At 43.9% G+C, this 15,197-nt stretch overlaps 1 protein-coding gene across 2 annotated transcripts in view; it reads left to right on the forward strand.

Moving 5' to 3' along the window:
- Nucleotides 1-2,016: 2,016 nt before the first annotated feature.
- paxip1 (PAX interacting (with transcription-activation domain) protein 1) overlaps nucleotides 2,017-15,197 on the forward strand; it is a 32,699-nt gene continuing 19,518 nt past the window's right edge. For both annotated transcript variants that reach the window (XM_080292587.1, XM_080292588.1), the window contains exons 1-8: nucleotides 2,017-2,217; nucleotides 4,249-4,383; nucleotides 4,595-4,638; nucleotides 4,913-4,976; nucleotides 5,130-5,240; nucleotides 5,437-5,512; nucleotides 5,836-6,357; nucleotides 11,509-11,618. In XM_080292587.1, the coding sequence (XP_080148713.1) occupies nucleotides 2,137-2,217; nucleotides 4,249-4,383; nucleotides 4,595-4,638; nucleotides 4,913-4,976; nucleotides 5,130-5,240; nucleotides 5,437-5,512; nucleotides 5,836-6,357; nucleotides 11,509-11,618 (1,143 nt within the window). In that variant the 5' untranslated portion in view covers nucleotides 2,017-2,136. The remainder of the gene's footprint in view (nucleotides 2,218-4,248; nucleotides 4,384-4,594; nucleotides 4,639-4,912; nucleotides 4,977-5,129; nucleotides 5,241-5,436; nucleotides 5,513-5,835; nucleotides 6,358-11,508; nucleotides 11,619-15,197) is intronic.

The raw sequence follows: 15,197 nt of genomic DNA on the forward strand, positions 1-15,197 counted from the left end.
AATGATAACTATACAATGCTAACAGTACGATAAACAAAGACAGGACAGAGACAATACAAAGTGGATGTGTTAACCCAACTGTTGTAACATCAGCCATAGTCATCGTCCATTAGCCATATTCCAAAATCAGTACGCGAAACAATGTAAACAGTCAAAACTACATACAAAGAACAGCGCGTGCAAACAGGAAGTGATGGTTTTGTGTTATGCTTCGTTGTTCTTTTATATCGTGTACCCGCGACCGATTTTGAAGAGTAATGGGCAAACTTAATGTCTGATCCATTAATGCTCATCAGTACTATTGCTGACCATATACCCATAGCTGTGCCTGACTAACCATTCATTACTCCGCTTTTTTAATGGGTACATGGATCAACTGGGTAATGAGATATTGTAATATATAATATTAACACACCGGTTTAGCTCAGTGGGATGAGCAGGTGACCATATGCCGTATGACTGAGAGCAGCCGGCCACGGCCCTTTGCCGCATGTCTTCCTCTCCTCCACTTTCCTGTCAAGTCTTCGCTGTACTTATCTAATAAAAACTGAAAAAAGGCAAGAAAATTAAAATATAAATATAAAAGGACGCAAATACATGCCATGGTGTACAAAAGTGACAGAGTACAGTGAGGTGTGGGAGTGAAGGTGGATTGTACGTGGATAAATGAAAGAGTCTGCAGCAGGAAGAAACGACCTTCTGTAACATTCCCTCTGACAGCAAGGTTCAAGGATTCCAGTTGTCCAGTGTGTTACGGAGGGGTGGGAGTCAGCCTTGATTGCTAGTAGTCTTACCAGCATTCTGTCACCGACCACCTCCTCCAAGGTGGCGAGCTTTGTGCCAGCAATTGACTCAGCCTTTCTGGCATGAAGCTCAAACATATGGACTGTTTGTCAAGACAGACCATTTAATACTTGGACTGTGGATGCTCTAAACTGTGTCACCACTCGGAAAAAAACGCTGTCAGCACTGCAATACCAACAAGGAGCCAAAACACTCGACAAACCAACATAAAGATTTTTTTTGTCAAAGTTTCCTGCAGAACATGTCATCTTTTCCAAACACAGCATCTCTGCAATGGTATATCATTATATGTGCGTGTAGACTGATTCCGCACACATGCCCATACCACCAGTCTAGCTGAACTACAATTCAAAAGACACAAAGAGCAAGACTTGGGGTGTGTGGAGGTGGGTATACTGGACTACAACATCTTACAGTGCCTAACACCATAACAGATAGGATCATGGATATGTTTGATACAGTCTGCAAAAAACAAAAACATAAATAAATAAATATCCAATACAAAAATTAAACTTTTATGTGGCTGCCATATATTTAAGGAGCTGTCACATATTCTGATTTTACTAATGTTGCTTACTGAAACAGGACGTCTGCATTGAAGCTTGCAGAATTTTCTGTTTTTAGGTTGAGTTGTTCTTTCCTAAAAGATTTCTCGGATTTGACAGTGCCATCGCCCAACTGGTTCTTGGTCTTCCATGTGCTAATCCCCCCAGATTCCACTAACAGTGTTTAATTTAATAATATTTGTATCAATATTTTTGATATGACAGATTATTCTGTTGGCAGTGTTAAATATAGGATGAAATGAATGCTTTTATTTGGTTCTCTTAGATGAATACACCACCGCTGGTTTCCACGGTCAGGCTTTTTTTGTGTGTGTTTGTCGTTTTTCGAAGCATTCTATCGCATTTGTCCTAAAGTCAAATGAACCCAGCTCAGTCTGTTTGAGATAATCTGGTTACACGTTTAGATCAAAACAATAACCTTTACGTCACAGGGGGTTATGTGTCTATTTGAAAACATATTTGTAAATTCCCGTCGCCGTTATTCTGTTATATGGGTTCTTTTACCCCAGTAATATTTACGATAAACTACATTTAGCGATGCAATGTTTAGAGAGTTATGAAAAACAAAGCGACTGAATACATTAGTGTTGATTTGCGACAGACCCCCCTCAGCAAGCACATAATGCTGCAGTCCAAGGCGCGCTAAGCGATTTGGCGCTAGTGTGTGTCCGGTGTTCTGTAATCAGCTGCTGCAGCGCAGACACTTTCCACTTTGAGCTTCTGGCTGTTTTTGAATCATACAGTGCCGTGACCTTCATGGCCAGTCATGTCTGAAGAAGAGATCAAGGTTTCCGATGAGCTTTTCAAAGATGTCAAATTCTACGTGGTTGGGGATATTGACCAAAAGGTGAGATTCTGGACGTTAGCAGCTTTAGCCAAGTTGGTAGCCTGTGCTAACTAGCTAAAGTCATTGACTCTAAAGCAGGTGATGCAAGAGAAGCTAAGTAGTAGCTAAGTATTCGAGCTGTCTTTAGCTAACCTCTGTCAGGCCACGTAACGGTGCTTGAGACTTTCAAGTGACGCTCGCTCACTGAATAATTTGTGCAGAAGCTCCTTCAAACTGCACTTTCACGCAGCCCTTTAGCACTAGCTGCGAGTTTTGCATGTTAGCTGCTAGCTCCTAGCTTGCGGTTTGTGAGGCTAAGGCTTGCTGCTGCCGCTTGTTAGCATTATTTTCTAAACGATTAGCCTCAGTAATATTGCTCGGAACTTCTGATAAGCAGTGAAACGCTGCACTGCCGGTGTATTGTGTTACTTTTCATCAACCTATGACTGTCAGCATCTTGCTCAGTTATTCGCCCATTACTGCGCATGTGTCCACAATTCCACTCGTTGGTACTGAACACCTGTGGTAAAGAGCTGTCCTTCTTGTCAAATGGCATTATCCAGACGCTTTGAGTCTGCACCGAGAACAAACAATACAATTATCATTTACAGTCTTCTCGTGGATTGATGTCTTATTGGGATTGCTCCAAGCTAAACCTCACATTCTAAAAGCTGGTGGGTCGTGTTGAAGTCTGGCTGCGGTTAAAGGCTGAGTTACACTTATTCGGAGCAGAGAGGTGTGGTGGACAGTGCCGTGTCTTCCTTTAGAATGCAGTCGTGCACGGTGGGAGAGATGAAAAATAAATCCAAAAAAAAAGTATTTCAGTTTTTGTTACATCAGTCACTGAAAAAATGACAGTAACCAGCTCCGTCTTTGTCTGTTAAGGCACACAGGTAATAATTGTAATATTATTATCAAACATGCTGTTATTAACACTAGATTTGGGTGGAGCACAGGGCTTCTTCATCTCTTAAATGATTAGTTGTTAGTGCTTCATGCAGTCCAGGTTAAGGGATGTGACAGGCCAATTTTCAGCCAGTGAGAAGGGGCTTTAACGGCGGTTTAGTCTTGAACATTGCATTGAACGATTATATTTTTGTACACATTTACAGTCACGATAATATGCTGACATTTACACCATAAACCAGCAAGGTTTTTGGTCTGCCAGCAACAGATCTGACACTGCTGTCTCTTAAGGGATCATGTCCTGATCAGAATGTGTGGAAATGGTTCCAGTGATAAAAATAGGCATCAAGATATAAATGAAATGTCTCAAATCTTTGATGCAAAGTTTAATTGAAGCATTACAGCCTTTGAAATCCACTAGTCATAATTTTGTTTGTCAGGGATGGGCCTTCTCAGATAAGTGCTCACGCTGCCAGATAGTTGCCACAAGCGTCAGCTTAAACAATGCTCCTTTGCCAATAAGACTTCCTCATTAAAATGTTGGAGGTTGCCCTGAATCGGTGCCTGGGTGAAGGTAGTTTGAAGTTGTCTCTCAGACTCTGTGCTCCTCCTCCAAAGAATGATGACTATTAGTCTTCAGTTTTCATAACGTGGACATTGTCCAAAGCCGGTGTGGATAGACTTTAAGGTCTTGGACTTAGCTGGCAGTACTTGTTCTGCTAAGCAACAAAGGTGAGCTACAATAAAACCAAGTGTCCACTTAGTCTCTTTGCAGTCAGAGATGTAGGAGTTTCCACCTGTCTGACTGAGAGTGAGCTGAGACTGCTGACTGACACTGAGGAAGCCAACAACAGCAGCCTGCCTTCAGAGAAACACTAGATCAAAGCTCTCTGGTTAGCAGCAACTGAGCTTTCATAATCACTGATACTCTCACATGGATGATAAAGAAATCACAAGATATACTTGCACAAGACTTTAGTTGGAAACACTGTGCTCAGAGCATCTACAGTTTATTAAGAATGTCAGTATTTGTATTTATCCTTCTGACCTATTTAGTTCAAAATAACTTTGTGAACTTGTGGCTCCCACAGCGTCTGTGTTAGTTAGTTAAATTGATGTAACTGGAATTCTGTGCTCGTACTCCAGGTGGTGCAGCTGCTAAAAGCAGGAAAAGCAAAGGAGGTGTCCTACAATGCTCTGGCCACTCACATCATTGCAGAGGATGGGGACAACCCTGAGGTGGGCGAGTCAAGAGAGGTTTTTGACCTTCCTGTTGTCAAGGTAAGGGTTGTGTTACAACATACTCACTACTCCAAGTTTTTCTGTTTCTCACTTGATTCTGTAACAGCATAACTTTTGAGACAGCTCTAGCTCCTCTGCCATAAAGTTGTCATACAGCAGTATTTTTTCTGCCTGATCATTTATGCATTCTGGTTGAATCTGTACCAGCAGCTTACAGCCTTTGACTTACAGTTCTGCTCATGTTTTTCAGCCATCCTGGGTCATTCTGTCGGTCCGATGTGGAGACCTGTTACCGTATCCTTCCACTGTCCAGACCAGCGCAGCTCAGACTGCTGTTTGCCAATACATAAATCTATATTAATTCATTGATTGGTACTGAAGGGTAATAACTAGACCTATGAAAAACAAAAACAGTTCACATCAATGTGAGCATCAGCTAATGGTCAAATCCTTTTTTTAAACCTCAGTCTGTTCCTACAGACTGATGTAACCACGTTGGTAATAACAAATTGTCAAATAACAGTGGCTTCTCCCTTTCTTACTTTTTCCATAACCAAGAACGCCACAGAGTTACTGGCTTCTCGCCAGAATCGGGGCAGATATTCTTTGGTGTCACAGCTTGTCTTCCCAGAGTAAGTGTGTGTGTGTGTGTGTGTGTGTGTGTGTGTGTGTGTGTGTGTGTGTGTGTGTGTGTGTGAGAGAGAGGGGGCTTACTATCAGGTGTGTGTGTTTGGTGTTATTGCACTCTGAAAAATGTGAAGCTTGTTTGTTGTGTTTGTACGCAGCTTCCTGATGATCTCAATGCTCTGTGGGCTTACATAACCTTTTATGGAGGAGAATGCCAGCTTAACCTAAACAAGAAGGTCACTCATTTAGTATTGAAGGAACCTAAAGGGGTGAGTGTGCGCTCCATGGAGCTGAGTCTAAACTAGCTTTTTGCCACAGTTCATTCTTTGCCATCGGTGCTGATACGGTGTTAGCGGCTACTTTCTTCTTGGCACAAAGTCATATCTGACTTTTTCATAGGTTCACTTATTTGTTTTCACTACAGATGGTGTTTGATTGCATATACATATATATATTTGTCTCCAGGCTAAATTTGAGTGTGCCCTGAAGCACTCCGGCATCAAGATTGTCACCCCTGACTGGATCACAGATTCTGTTAAAGGTAACATCAGTGCAGGCAGTCTAATGATGCGTTTTATCAAGTTGTTGTTCTCTTAAAGGCAAGTTGTTAATTATCAGTTCTTCAAACTGTATTTTTCTGTTTAACATTGTATGTTCAACTGAATATCTTTGGTTTTGGACTAAATTACTGAGAAACGGGCATTTTCACTATTTTTGTTGCAAAAAGAAAGTGTATGCCTGTATCAGTTCATTTTCCTTATTCAACTTTAATAATGTATAAATTCTGACCAATAATGGAGCTGCTAGTAATCATTGTCAGACAGAAGATCTGTAATAACCTGTCCCTCTCTTCACCATTTAAAGATAAAGCCAGGAAGGAGGAGGCACTCTATCACCCCAGACTCACATATGTGGAGCCAGAGGAAGAGGAGGAGAGTGAAGCAGAGTCATACAACCGTCATTCTGATGGAAGCTACAGCCCCCAGCGATCCCGGCTGTCCAGTGGTGGCTCATCAGATGAGGAGTCCAGCCCCCGCAGACGACCGGGACCCAAAAGACTGAATTCTGTCTCCCCGACCTCTCCACGCAAACCCGAGCGCCGCAGCGAACGGATGTTTGATGATTCTGACGACGACTCTTCCACAGAGAAGGAGGGCACCAACCTCAACTGGACGCCGGCTGAGGTGGTCACCCCAGCTCCCCCTATTACAACCGGTACAGCCAGGCGTCGGAGTGGGCCACCCGGCATCAAAGACCCAGTGTCGTCCACAGGCAGTGGGCTGATCAACCTATGTGCGAATGTGCCTCCTGTGCCCGGTAGTGGCGGTGCCGTGCCTGCAGAGGCTCGCTCCGCTGCTGCCGCCATCGCTCACTCCGCACAGCAAGGTAGGTTTTTAAAAGCTTCGTTTGCTGCTCAGGCCTGCATTAGATTCTCTTGCACACTGTGTGTTGAGAAATGTCAGATAGTATGGGAAGTATTTGTGGAAACAAAAATGAATGCAACACTGTTAAGCCACTATAATGCATCATGTGCGCAACAGAGAGAGCATTGGATTTGTGCCAACATAAACAGCTGTAAAGTGAGAGACCTCTGGCTCATATAAATCAGGTTAATTCAGTTTCACTTGTAACACCAAATCACAACAACAGTCTCCTCAAGGCAGCAATTAATGATTTGGGCCTAAAGATTTGCTTTGTGGCGACCTGGTAACCACCAGTCACAGGGAAAACCAGTCCTCCCTGACAAGTCAGTTAGTGGTGGTTAGAGGCTGGTGGCAGCCGCTATGGAATCGATTCCTAAAACTCCATTCGTGCTGGACCCGTCAGGGATTCCTGGCAACCACACGTTGATGGGGAAAAGTGCGTATTCTGTGAATGGGTGTTGCCAATCATTAGCAGGAAATTGTTTGCAGAGAGGTGTATACGGTGCTGCCCAAAGCACTGCATATTCAGTTGTTTCACTGAGAATAGGTCCTATAAATGAGTGCAGTTTAAAGTATAAGAATTTCTTTTATTATGAAAATAATGTTTTGCATTGAAGAAAAGTTGCGTTTTTTGTTTGTTTGTAAATGGACTGGTTCTTATGTATCACTTTTCTACTTTACTTGAACACTCAAAATACTCACGCACTTGCCTCATTCACCCATTCACACAAGAACCTTTTCTATGATTTTACCATCTCAGCGCTTTCTATCATCTATCTTACCTCCTGAGCTACAAAAAGCCCAAGCTTACTGCACCTGGTATTCCCAGGCAGTCTCCCATCCAAGTACCGTATTTTCACAACCATAAGGCGCACTTAAAAGTCTTAGATTTTCTTCAAAAAGTATGGCGCGCCCTATAGCGCAGTGCGCCCTGTGTGTTGTAAGGAGGACGTAGTAGAGAACACCATGAGAACGCTAAAGGGTGAAGTGTGGGCGCAACCCTGAAAATGGCAAAGAGACACGCTTATGAAGCACAGTTTAAACTGAAGGCCATCAGCTACGCGGAGGAACATGGAAATCGAGCAGCGGCGAGAGAATTTAAGATTAACGAATCGATGGTTCGCAAATGGAGGAAGCTAGAAAACAAGCTCCGGCAGGTCAAAACGCAGCTGAGTTTCCGCGGACATAAGGCGAGGTGGCCCGAGTTGGAGGAAAGACTCAAGCGGTGGATCATCGAGCAAAGAACGAGCGGGAGAAGCGTTTCGATGGTCACCATTCGGCTAAAAGCAGTTTCACTTTCACTTTTTATGAAACGGTGCCATTTCTCCATCCGGACCAGGACTACGGTAGCGCAGCAACTTCCAGCGGATTATAAGGAAAAGCTGGCCATCTTCCGCTCCTACTGCAGCAAACACATCGGCGACAAAAACATCCAGCCCAGCCACATCACAAACATGGACGAGGTGCCGCTCACTTTTGACATCCCGGTGAGTCACACTGTAGAGAAGAAGGGGACCAGCACGGTAGCGATACGCACAACGGGGTATGAAAAGTCTTCTGTCACTGTTGTGCTTGGCTGCCATGCTAATGGACAGAAACTGCCGCCTATGGTGATTTTTAAGCGAAAGACTTTGCCTAAAGAGAAGTTTCCAGCAGAAATCATCATTAAGGCAAATGAAAAGGGCTGGATGGATGAGGAAATGATGAAAGAGTGGCTGAGGGAGGTGTATGTAAGGAGACCAGGTGGTCTTTTCCACACATCACCATCGCTGTTGATCTGTGACTCTATGCGTGCCCATCTCACAGCCGATGTGAAAAAAACTAGTGAAACAAATGAACTGTGAGCTTGCTGTCATTCCGGGAGGCCTGACAAAGGAGCTCCAACCGCCGGGCATCGGTGTGAACCGGCCGTTCAAAGTAAGGCTCCGAGCGGCCTGGGAGCGATGGATGACCGATGGAGACCAGTTTCACCAAGAGTGGAAGGCAGCGCCGGGCGAGTTACGCCACAATTTGCGAATGGATTGTAGATGCTTGGGCTAACATGTCTGCTGGCACTGTTGTTCGAGCTTTCGCAAAAGCCGGCATCATTTCCGAGGAGCCGCACGGCACGGAAAGTGACTCTGACGGTGAAGAAAGTGAACCTGGCATGTTTGATGGAGATTTAGCGCAGCTGTTCAATTCAGACACAGAGGATGAGGACTTCGATGGGTTTGATTGATGATAAAAATGTGAGTACCAAACTTCGTTTTGCTCCTGCTTTATTTTTAAATACGCACACTTGTATGCTTGTGTGTTGTTGATGATGACGATTACTGGTAATAAAAATGTGAGTAAGGTACCGAACTCAGGTTTGCTCCCGCTTTATTTTTAAATACGCAAACGGTACTTGTATGCGCCCTATGATCCAGTGCGCCTTATGTGTGTGTTAAATACAGTAATGGCACACATAACTGAGACTGCGCCTTTTAGCACAGTGCGCCTTATGGTCGTGAAAATACGGTACTAGGAGATTCAGCAGGTCACCCTTGGAAAGAAATTGCAAGTCGGAATTAGCCAAGAAAACTGCAGTCGGTCACTGAGCATTTCTCTAAATAAAACTTAGACATATATGTCTGAAAACATAGAAAATTCGCTGATGCTGAGGTGAGTACAGTGAGCTCACAGGACTTAGTGCGCTGGGAGAGCAGCCAGCAGAGCCAAACTCAGTGTTGTTTAGATTTTGTTTACATGTACGTTCTCTCTCACACACACACAAACACACACTCTCTCTCTCTTTCCAGTCTACTCAAATTCAAATTTTATTTGTCACGTACACAGTCATACACAGTACGATATGTAGTGAAATGCTTGGACAACTGCTCGTGACCTAAAGAAAACAAAAAAGGAAAAGGCTATGAATAAGATAGGAAATAAATATGAAAAATTAAAAAGGGTAAATTTAACTAGGAAGGAATAAAATATAAATTAAGGTTAAAAATGAAATAACTGTACAACACAAATTAGAATGAAGAGTAAATTTAACTGGGAAGAATAAGATAAAATATATAAATTAAAGTTGAAAATAAAATAACTGTACAACAAAATACACAATATAGAACTATATAAGAATGTATGAAGAAATATAAATAAATATATACACAATAACAGCAGCGTGATTTAAGTAATGAAGTGAAACAAAGTCCAGAATGTCCAGTGTGTGTAAGAACTGTATGTGTGGGTCAGTACTGTGTGGTGGTGTGATTGAGAGACCGTATCGCCTGCGGGAAGAAGCTCCTCCTCAGTCTCTCTGTGTTGGTCTTCAGGGAGCGGAATCGCTTTCCTGACCTCAGCAGAGAGAACAGTCTGTTGTTGGGATGGCTGAGGTCCTTCACGATCTTCCTGGCCTTGGTCCAGCACCGCCTGCTGTAGATTGAGTGCAGGTCAGGGAGCTCGGAGCGGATGGTGCGCTCAGCTGACCGCACAACCCTCTGTAGAGCTCGTCTGTCCTGCATGGTGCTGTTCCCGAACCAGGTTAAGATGTTTCCCGTCAGGATGCTCTCTATGGTGCACGAGTAAAAGTTCCTGAGCACCTTGGAGGGCAGTTGGAAGTCTCTCAAGCGTCTGAGGTGGTAGAGACGCTGTCGGGCCTTTTTCACCACGGTGTTGATGTGACAGGACCATGACAGGTCCTGCGTGATGTGAACTCCGAGGTATTTGAAGCTGTCCACTCTCTCCACTGGGCACTCGTTGATGACGGGGGTCTGGTAGTTCCTCTCCTGCTTAGTGCTGAAGTCCACTATCAGCTCCTTTGTCTTACTGATGTTTAGAAGGAGGTTGTTCCTCTGGCACCAGTTCTCCAGATTCCTAATCTCCTTCAGGTAGGCCGTCTCGTTGTTATCAGAGATCAGGCCCACCACGACGGTGTCGTCAGCAAACTTGATGATGGTGGTGGAGCTGGTAGTGGCCACACAGTCATATGTGTACAAAGAGTACAGCAGGGGGCTCAGAACACACCCCTGGGGGGCTCCAGTGCTGAGAGTGGTGGAGGCTGAGACATGTCCGCCCATCCTTACTGCCTGTGGTCTGCCAGTTAGGAAGTTGGAGATCCACTGACACATAGATGAGCTGAGTCCCAGATGCTCCAGCTTGGTGGTGAGTGTGGAGGGAATTATGGTGTTAAATGCAGAGCTGTAGTCTATGAAGAGCATTTTAACATAATTCCCCCTTCTAGTGTCCAAGTGAGTGAGTGATGTGTGGAGGAGATGAGAGATGGCATCGTCTGTGGAACGATTTGGACGGTAAGCAAACTGTAGTGGGTCCAGTGTGTCTGGTAGTGAAGAAATGATGAAGTCTCTGACCAGGCGTTCAAAGCACTTCATCACTACTGAGGTGAGGGCTACAGGGCGATAGTCATTGAGAGAAGCAGGGTGGGGTTTCTTCGGGACAGGAACAATGATGGACTCTTTGAAGCATGTGGGGATCACCGAGTGAGATAAAGAGATGTTGAATATCTCAGTGAACACAGGAGCTAGCTGGTATGCGCAGTCTCTGAGGATACGACCTGGGATGCCGTCTGGTCCTGCTGCTTTCCTGGTGTTCACTCTCTTGAAGGCTCTCCTTACTTCATGCTCGGAGATGACGAGCACGTTTCCGGTGCTGGCAGTATCTTCCTGTCTGCAGCCGTTAGCGCCGCTAACACTAGCATTGTTGGAGTCCTTAGCTGCAGCCTCGAAGCGAGCATAGAAAGTGTTCAGCTCGTCTGCCAGAGTCACGGCCGCGTTCGTCATACCGGTTGTTGGTGCTTTATAGTCCGTTATTGTCCTTAGTCCCCGCCACAGGCTCCTAGAGTCACTCTGTTGGAGTTGTGACTCTAGTTTCCTCCCGTAGCGCTGCTTCGCCTCTTTCACCGCCCTCCGCACGTTATATGACGCGGCGTTGTACGGGTCCATGTCCCCCGTCATGAGTCCCTCTTCAGTTCTGCACTCTTCAGTTCTGCACTGTCCAATAAAAGTGAAAAATGCCCAGGACATTCTAATGATCTTTTTCTTTGAGCACAATGTATTAAATTGTATGATTTCTGTTTTGTTACTCCTGATGCAATATGATGAAGATGCTACTTCTCTCGCCTCTTCAGGTGTATCTGTTCCAGAGAGCATGTCAGGGTGGAGCCCGGCTGTTAGAACGCTCCGCAACATCACCAACAACTCCGACATGCAGCCTGCCAATCGAGCAGCCAGCGTTCATGTAAGAAACACAGCCTGCTTCCACTGAGCACCAGCACTTCTCACATTGGCTAGAAAGGAAACGATGCTAAAGGAGTGTGCTTTGAGTGGTTATTTGTTTTCTGTGTTTATTGGTTCTGTTTCACATTTTCAATCATTACTTTTGCACTGCGACAGTGACACACATGCTGTTGAAGAAAGTAAGAGCGCGGGCAGTAGCTATTACAGACAGGGCCGTGAACCTTAAGAGTTGTACAGTTGTTAGAACAGCATAGATGGAATATTTGGATAGTACTGCAAAGTGGGAGCACAGGGTGCGTAGAAGATTTCATTGAGATATTCACTGTGTCTTGGGTGGTGAGTTATGCTGAGTCGATGGATGCTCCATGAGACTGCACACGTCAACTCACATTTGAATCTCAATCGTGATGTGACTTCCCACGGTTAATCTGATCAACCGATACAAAAAAATGAATGTTCTATCAAATAGAATGAGAAGCAAATCTAGCACTCCCTAAATCCCAACAACACAGCTGCATATAGCATATCCAGTCACAGCTGTTCCTGCCCGCGTAGCTCGAAGTTTGCTGGATGTAGTCCGAATGAGTAGCACTACATTAAAATACAGACGGAAACAAAAATCAGAAGAAGAGCCTGTGTGTCTTCTAATCTACATGCACATTAGGTTAACGGGGGTTCTAAGCTGGCTGTAGGCATTTTTACTAGTGGCCAATACGGGTAACACACTTCTGACCAAATTCTGTATGTATAAGTTGAACTTGGCTTCCAAATCTAATTGTTCTCAACTTGTCTGGCTTCAGGACGCACCACCATCACCTCTTAACGATAAGCCGTGACCCAGATTTTCAGATTCTGAAATTTGGTGAATGAAAATATTGTGCGGTTTGAATCTGAGATGGTAGATCATAATATCACAGTATGACAATACAAAAAAACACACTTTTGGGTTGCAACCCACCCGTTGAGAATCACTGGTGTAGAAATCAGTGGAAAGGCAGCTTCTTCTATGTGCCCCGCAATCACCTTATGATCCAATAAAGACTTCAGGTCTTGAATGGGCAGAACAGTTAGGAGCATGCAGTGTTAAAAAACATAAAAAAAAATCAAGCATGAAGCGCACATTCAGTTTCACTTCTACTCTTTGGATTTTCACTGTTCTTTGTGGCTGGCTGACAGACTAACTACAGCGCAAGCAAGAGTTGTCCACAGACTGGAATGCATGTATTGTACACTGCCTCCAACGACAGCAGAGCTCTCTGCAGACAGATGGTCTGACTGCAGCAGAGCAGACTATAAACTCAACCTCTGCTGGACTATAAATCCCGCTTTGTTAGTTTTTCATTCAGATCTTCAGCTGCACTTGTAATATTTGGTTTGAAATATGTTACGGTGACATAAGGCTTACATACCATTGGGGGATGGTGACCAAGTCTTTTTATGTAGAGGCTGTAATCATGTCATGTACATGTATAAATAGTTATGTTCAGTGATGGGAATAACCCCATTACTTTTTTCAGTAACAAGTAATCTAACTAATTACTATTTCTATCGTTACAACGCCGTTACCGTTACTAACAAGAAAATGCGGTCGCGTTACTGTTTTTCAACGGACAGTTGAAGCTGTGTTCAGCTTACCGCACCTTATATCAGTTGCACGGAAGTAGCTGTAAGTAATCTGGGCGCTACAGCTTTAAAGCAGCTGCACGCTCCCGCGGGAAACAATAACTTTTTGGCACAACACCTGGAGCTCAGGGGGCAAAACAATGGCAGGAGTGCTGCCGTTTGACTGAGGAAGAATAAAGTAGTCGTGGTAAGCCAATCACATGACCACTTCAAGATCACAAAGCAACAAGGTGATATGTACCAGTTTTTAAATTGTGTTGATAGGCCACGTAAAACCAGGGTCATAATAAACAATCCGGTCTTTAAATCTGACGTCATTAGCCGTGCCTGGGCCCAAACTCTGCTGCAGGTCCGTAAGTTCAACGATCACTGCGGCATCACTGACAGTTAAAAACTGTCTAAATCCTTTCATCTGTAATAAAATGATCAGCGTTCTGCTCTACCAGGTGTAACAATTAGGTTTAACATCCATGAAAACGGAATTTATGAAATTTAACGGAGTTAGAAGTTAGCAGGAAGTTGGCTCGCTAGTTTGCATCTAAATATAATATACCATGTTCTGACTGAGGGATTTATGAAACAAGTTACAGGGCTCTAGAGTGCGACCAATTTGGTCGCAAATGCGACCAAATTTTTCAGTGGTGCGACTAAAAAAATATATTTGGTTGCACCTGTGCGACCAACTGTTCCGGTAGCAAAAAAACAAAAACAAACCTGCAACCTTCCCTGTGGTCAACAACAGACACACATTTTGCCCCTATCGTGGACTAAACCAATCAGAGATAGTCAGGGGCGGGACCTCTCTGATTGGCCATGGTCCAGTTGAAAGTGCAGGTGGAAGTGGGAGGTGAGTAGCTTGAATAAAGCGATATCGATTCATTAAATCCTGAATCGACTTTTAAATATAACTTTGTTTTGCCAGAAACGCCAGATTCTCAGATTAAAGCTCACAAAACCATTTCAACAACAACCAAACAGCAAACGAGAGCAGGTACACGGATTCCACGCAAAGACATAAACACAGAACGGACCGACGCTTCAGAATCAACTTTGTCTTTCTCAGCTTTCTCACCCGACGGCCCGTAGACGGACACGCTGTCGGAGATTAGCGGTTCTGATGCGTCGGGTCCGCGCTGTGATTGCGTCTTTTTGCGCTGATTCTGAGCTGCAGGTTTTGTCTCTCCAACCAAAATTCACCGAGCCAGCAGCAAAAGAAGCAGCAAAAGAAGCAGCAAAAGAAGCAGCAAAAGAAGCAGCAAAAGAAGCAGCAAACTGCGCGTCACATTTGATCAATGTCGTCATGAATTTTGCTGTTTTGCTTCCACGACTATTAAAATCACACTTCATGCACAGCTAGCTCTCTCTCTCTGTGTTGTTTACAGCGCTGTCGGCTGCTGTCTTTTTCTTTTCTTTTTCTTTTTTCACTTAAATGACCTCGGACATTTTTTTTCTGTTGTTCAATACTGAAGAAATTTAAACTTTATATGCAGAACATTGTAGAATATTTTTAAGGTTATCTGCTATAAAAAGCCAAACCAGGAAAATCTCCTTCATGTTTTTCTGTGTTTTATTCTCAGTTACTTTCACACAAAGGCATCTGCTGTGATGTTCACAATTCTGATGAAGTCAGTACTGATAAATGATCAGAATTATAATATATCTGACTGTCTGAGGCTAAGTTGAATCGAATCGGGACTTTGAAAACCGGAATCGAATGGATTATAGAAATCAGTGATGATACCCAGCCCTAGTGAGCAGCCTAGGCACGACAGAAGTGGATGTAGCTGTAATAGGAAAAGAACTATTGCTAACTTTTCTGTTAAGTTAAGGCCTGATCCTTCTGAAAATCATAGCCAGTGCTCTGACACGGTGTCATCAATCTTTGAATGCTGAAAAAGCACAGTGTATCCAGAAAAACACATTATATTATATAAATTATTATAAAATTTGTGTGCGC

This window comes from Astatotilapia calliptera, chromosome 18 (assembly GCF_964374335.1).
Source record: "Astatotilapia calliptera chromosome 18, fAstCal68.1, whole genome shotgun sequence".
Taxonomy (NCBI): domain Eukaryota; kingdom Metazoa; phylum Chordata; class Actinopteri; order Cichliformes; family Cichlidae; genus Astatotilapia; species Astatotilapia calliptera.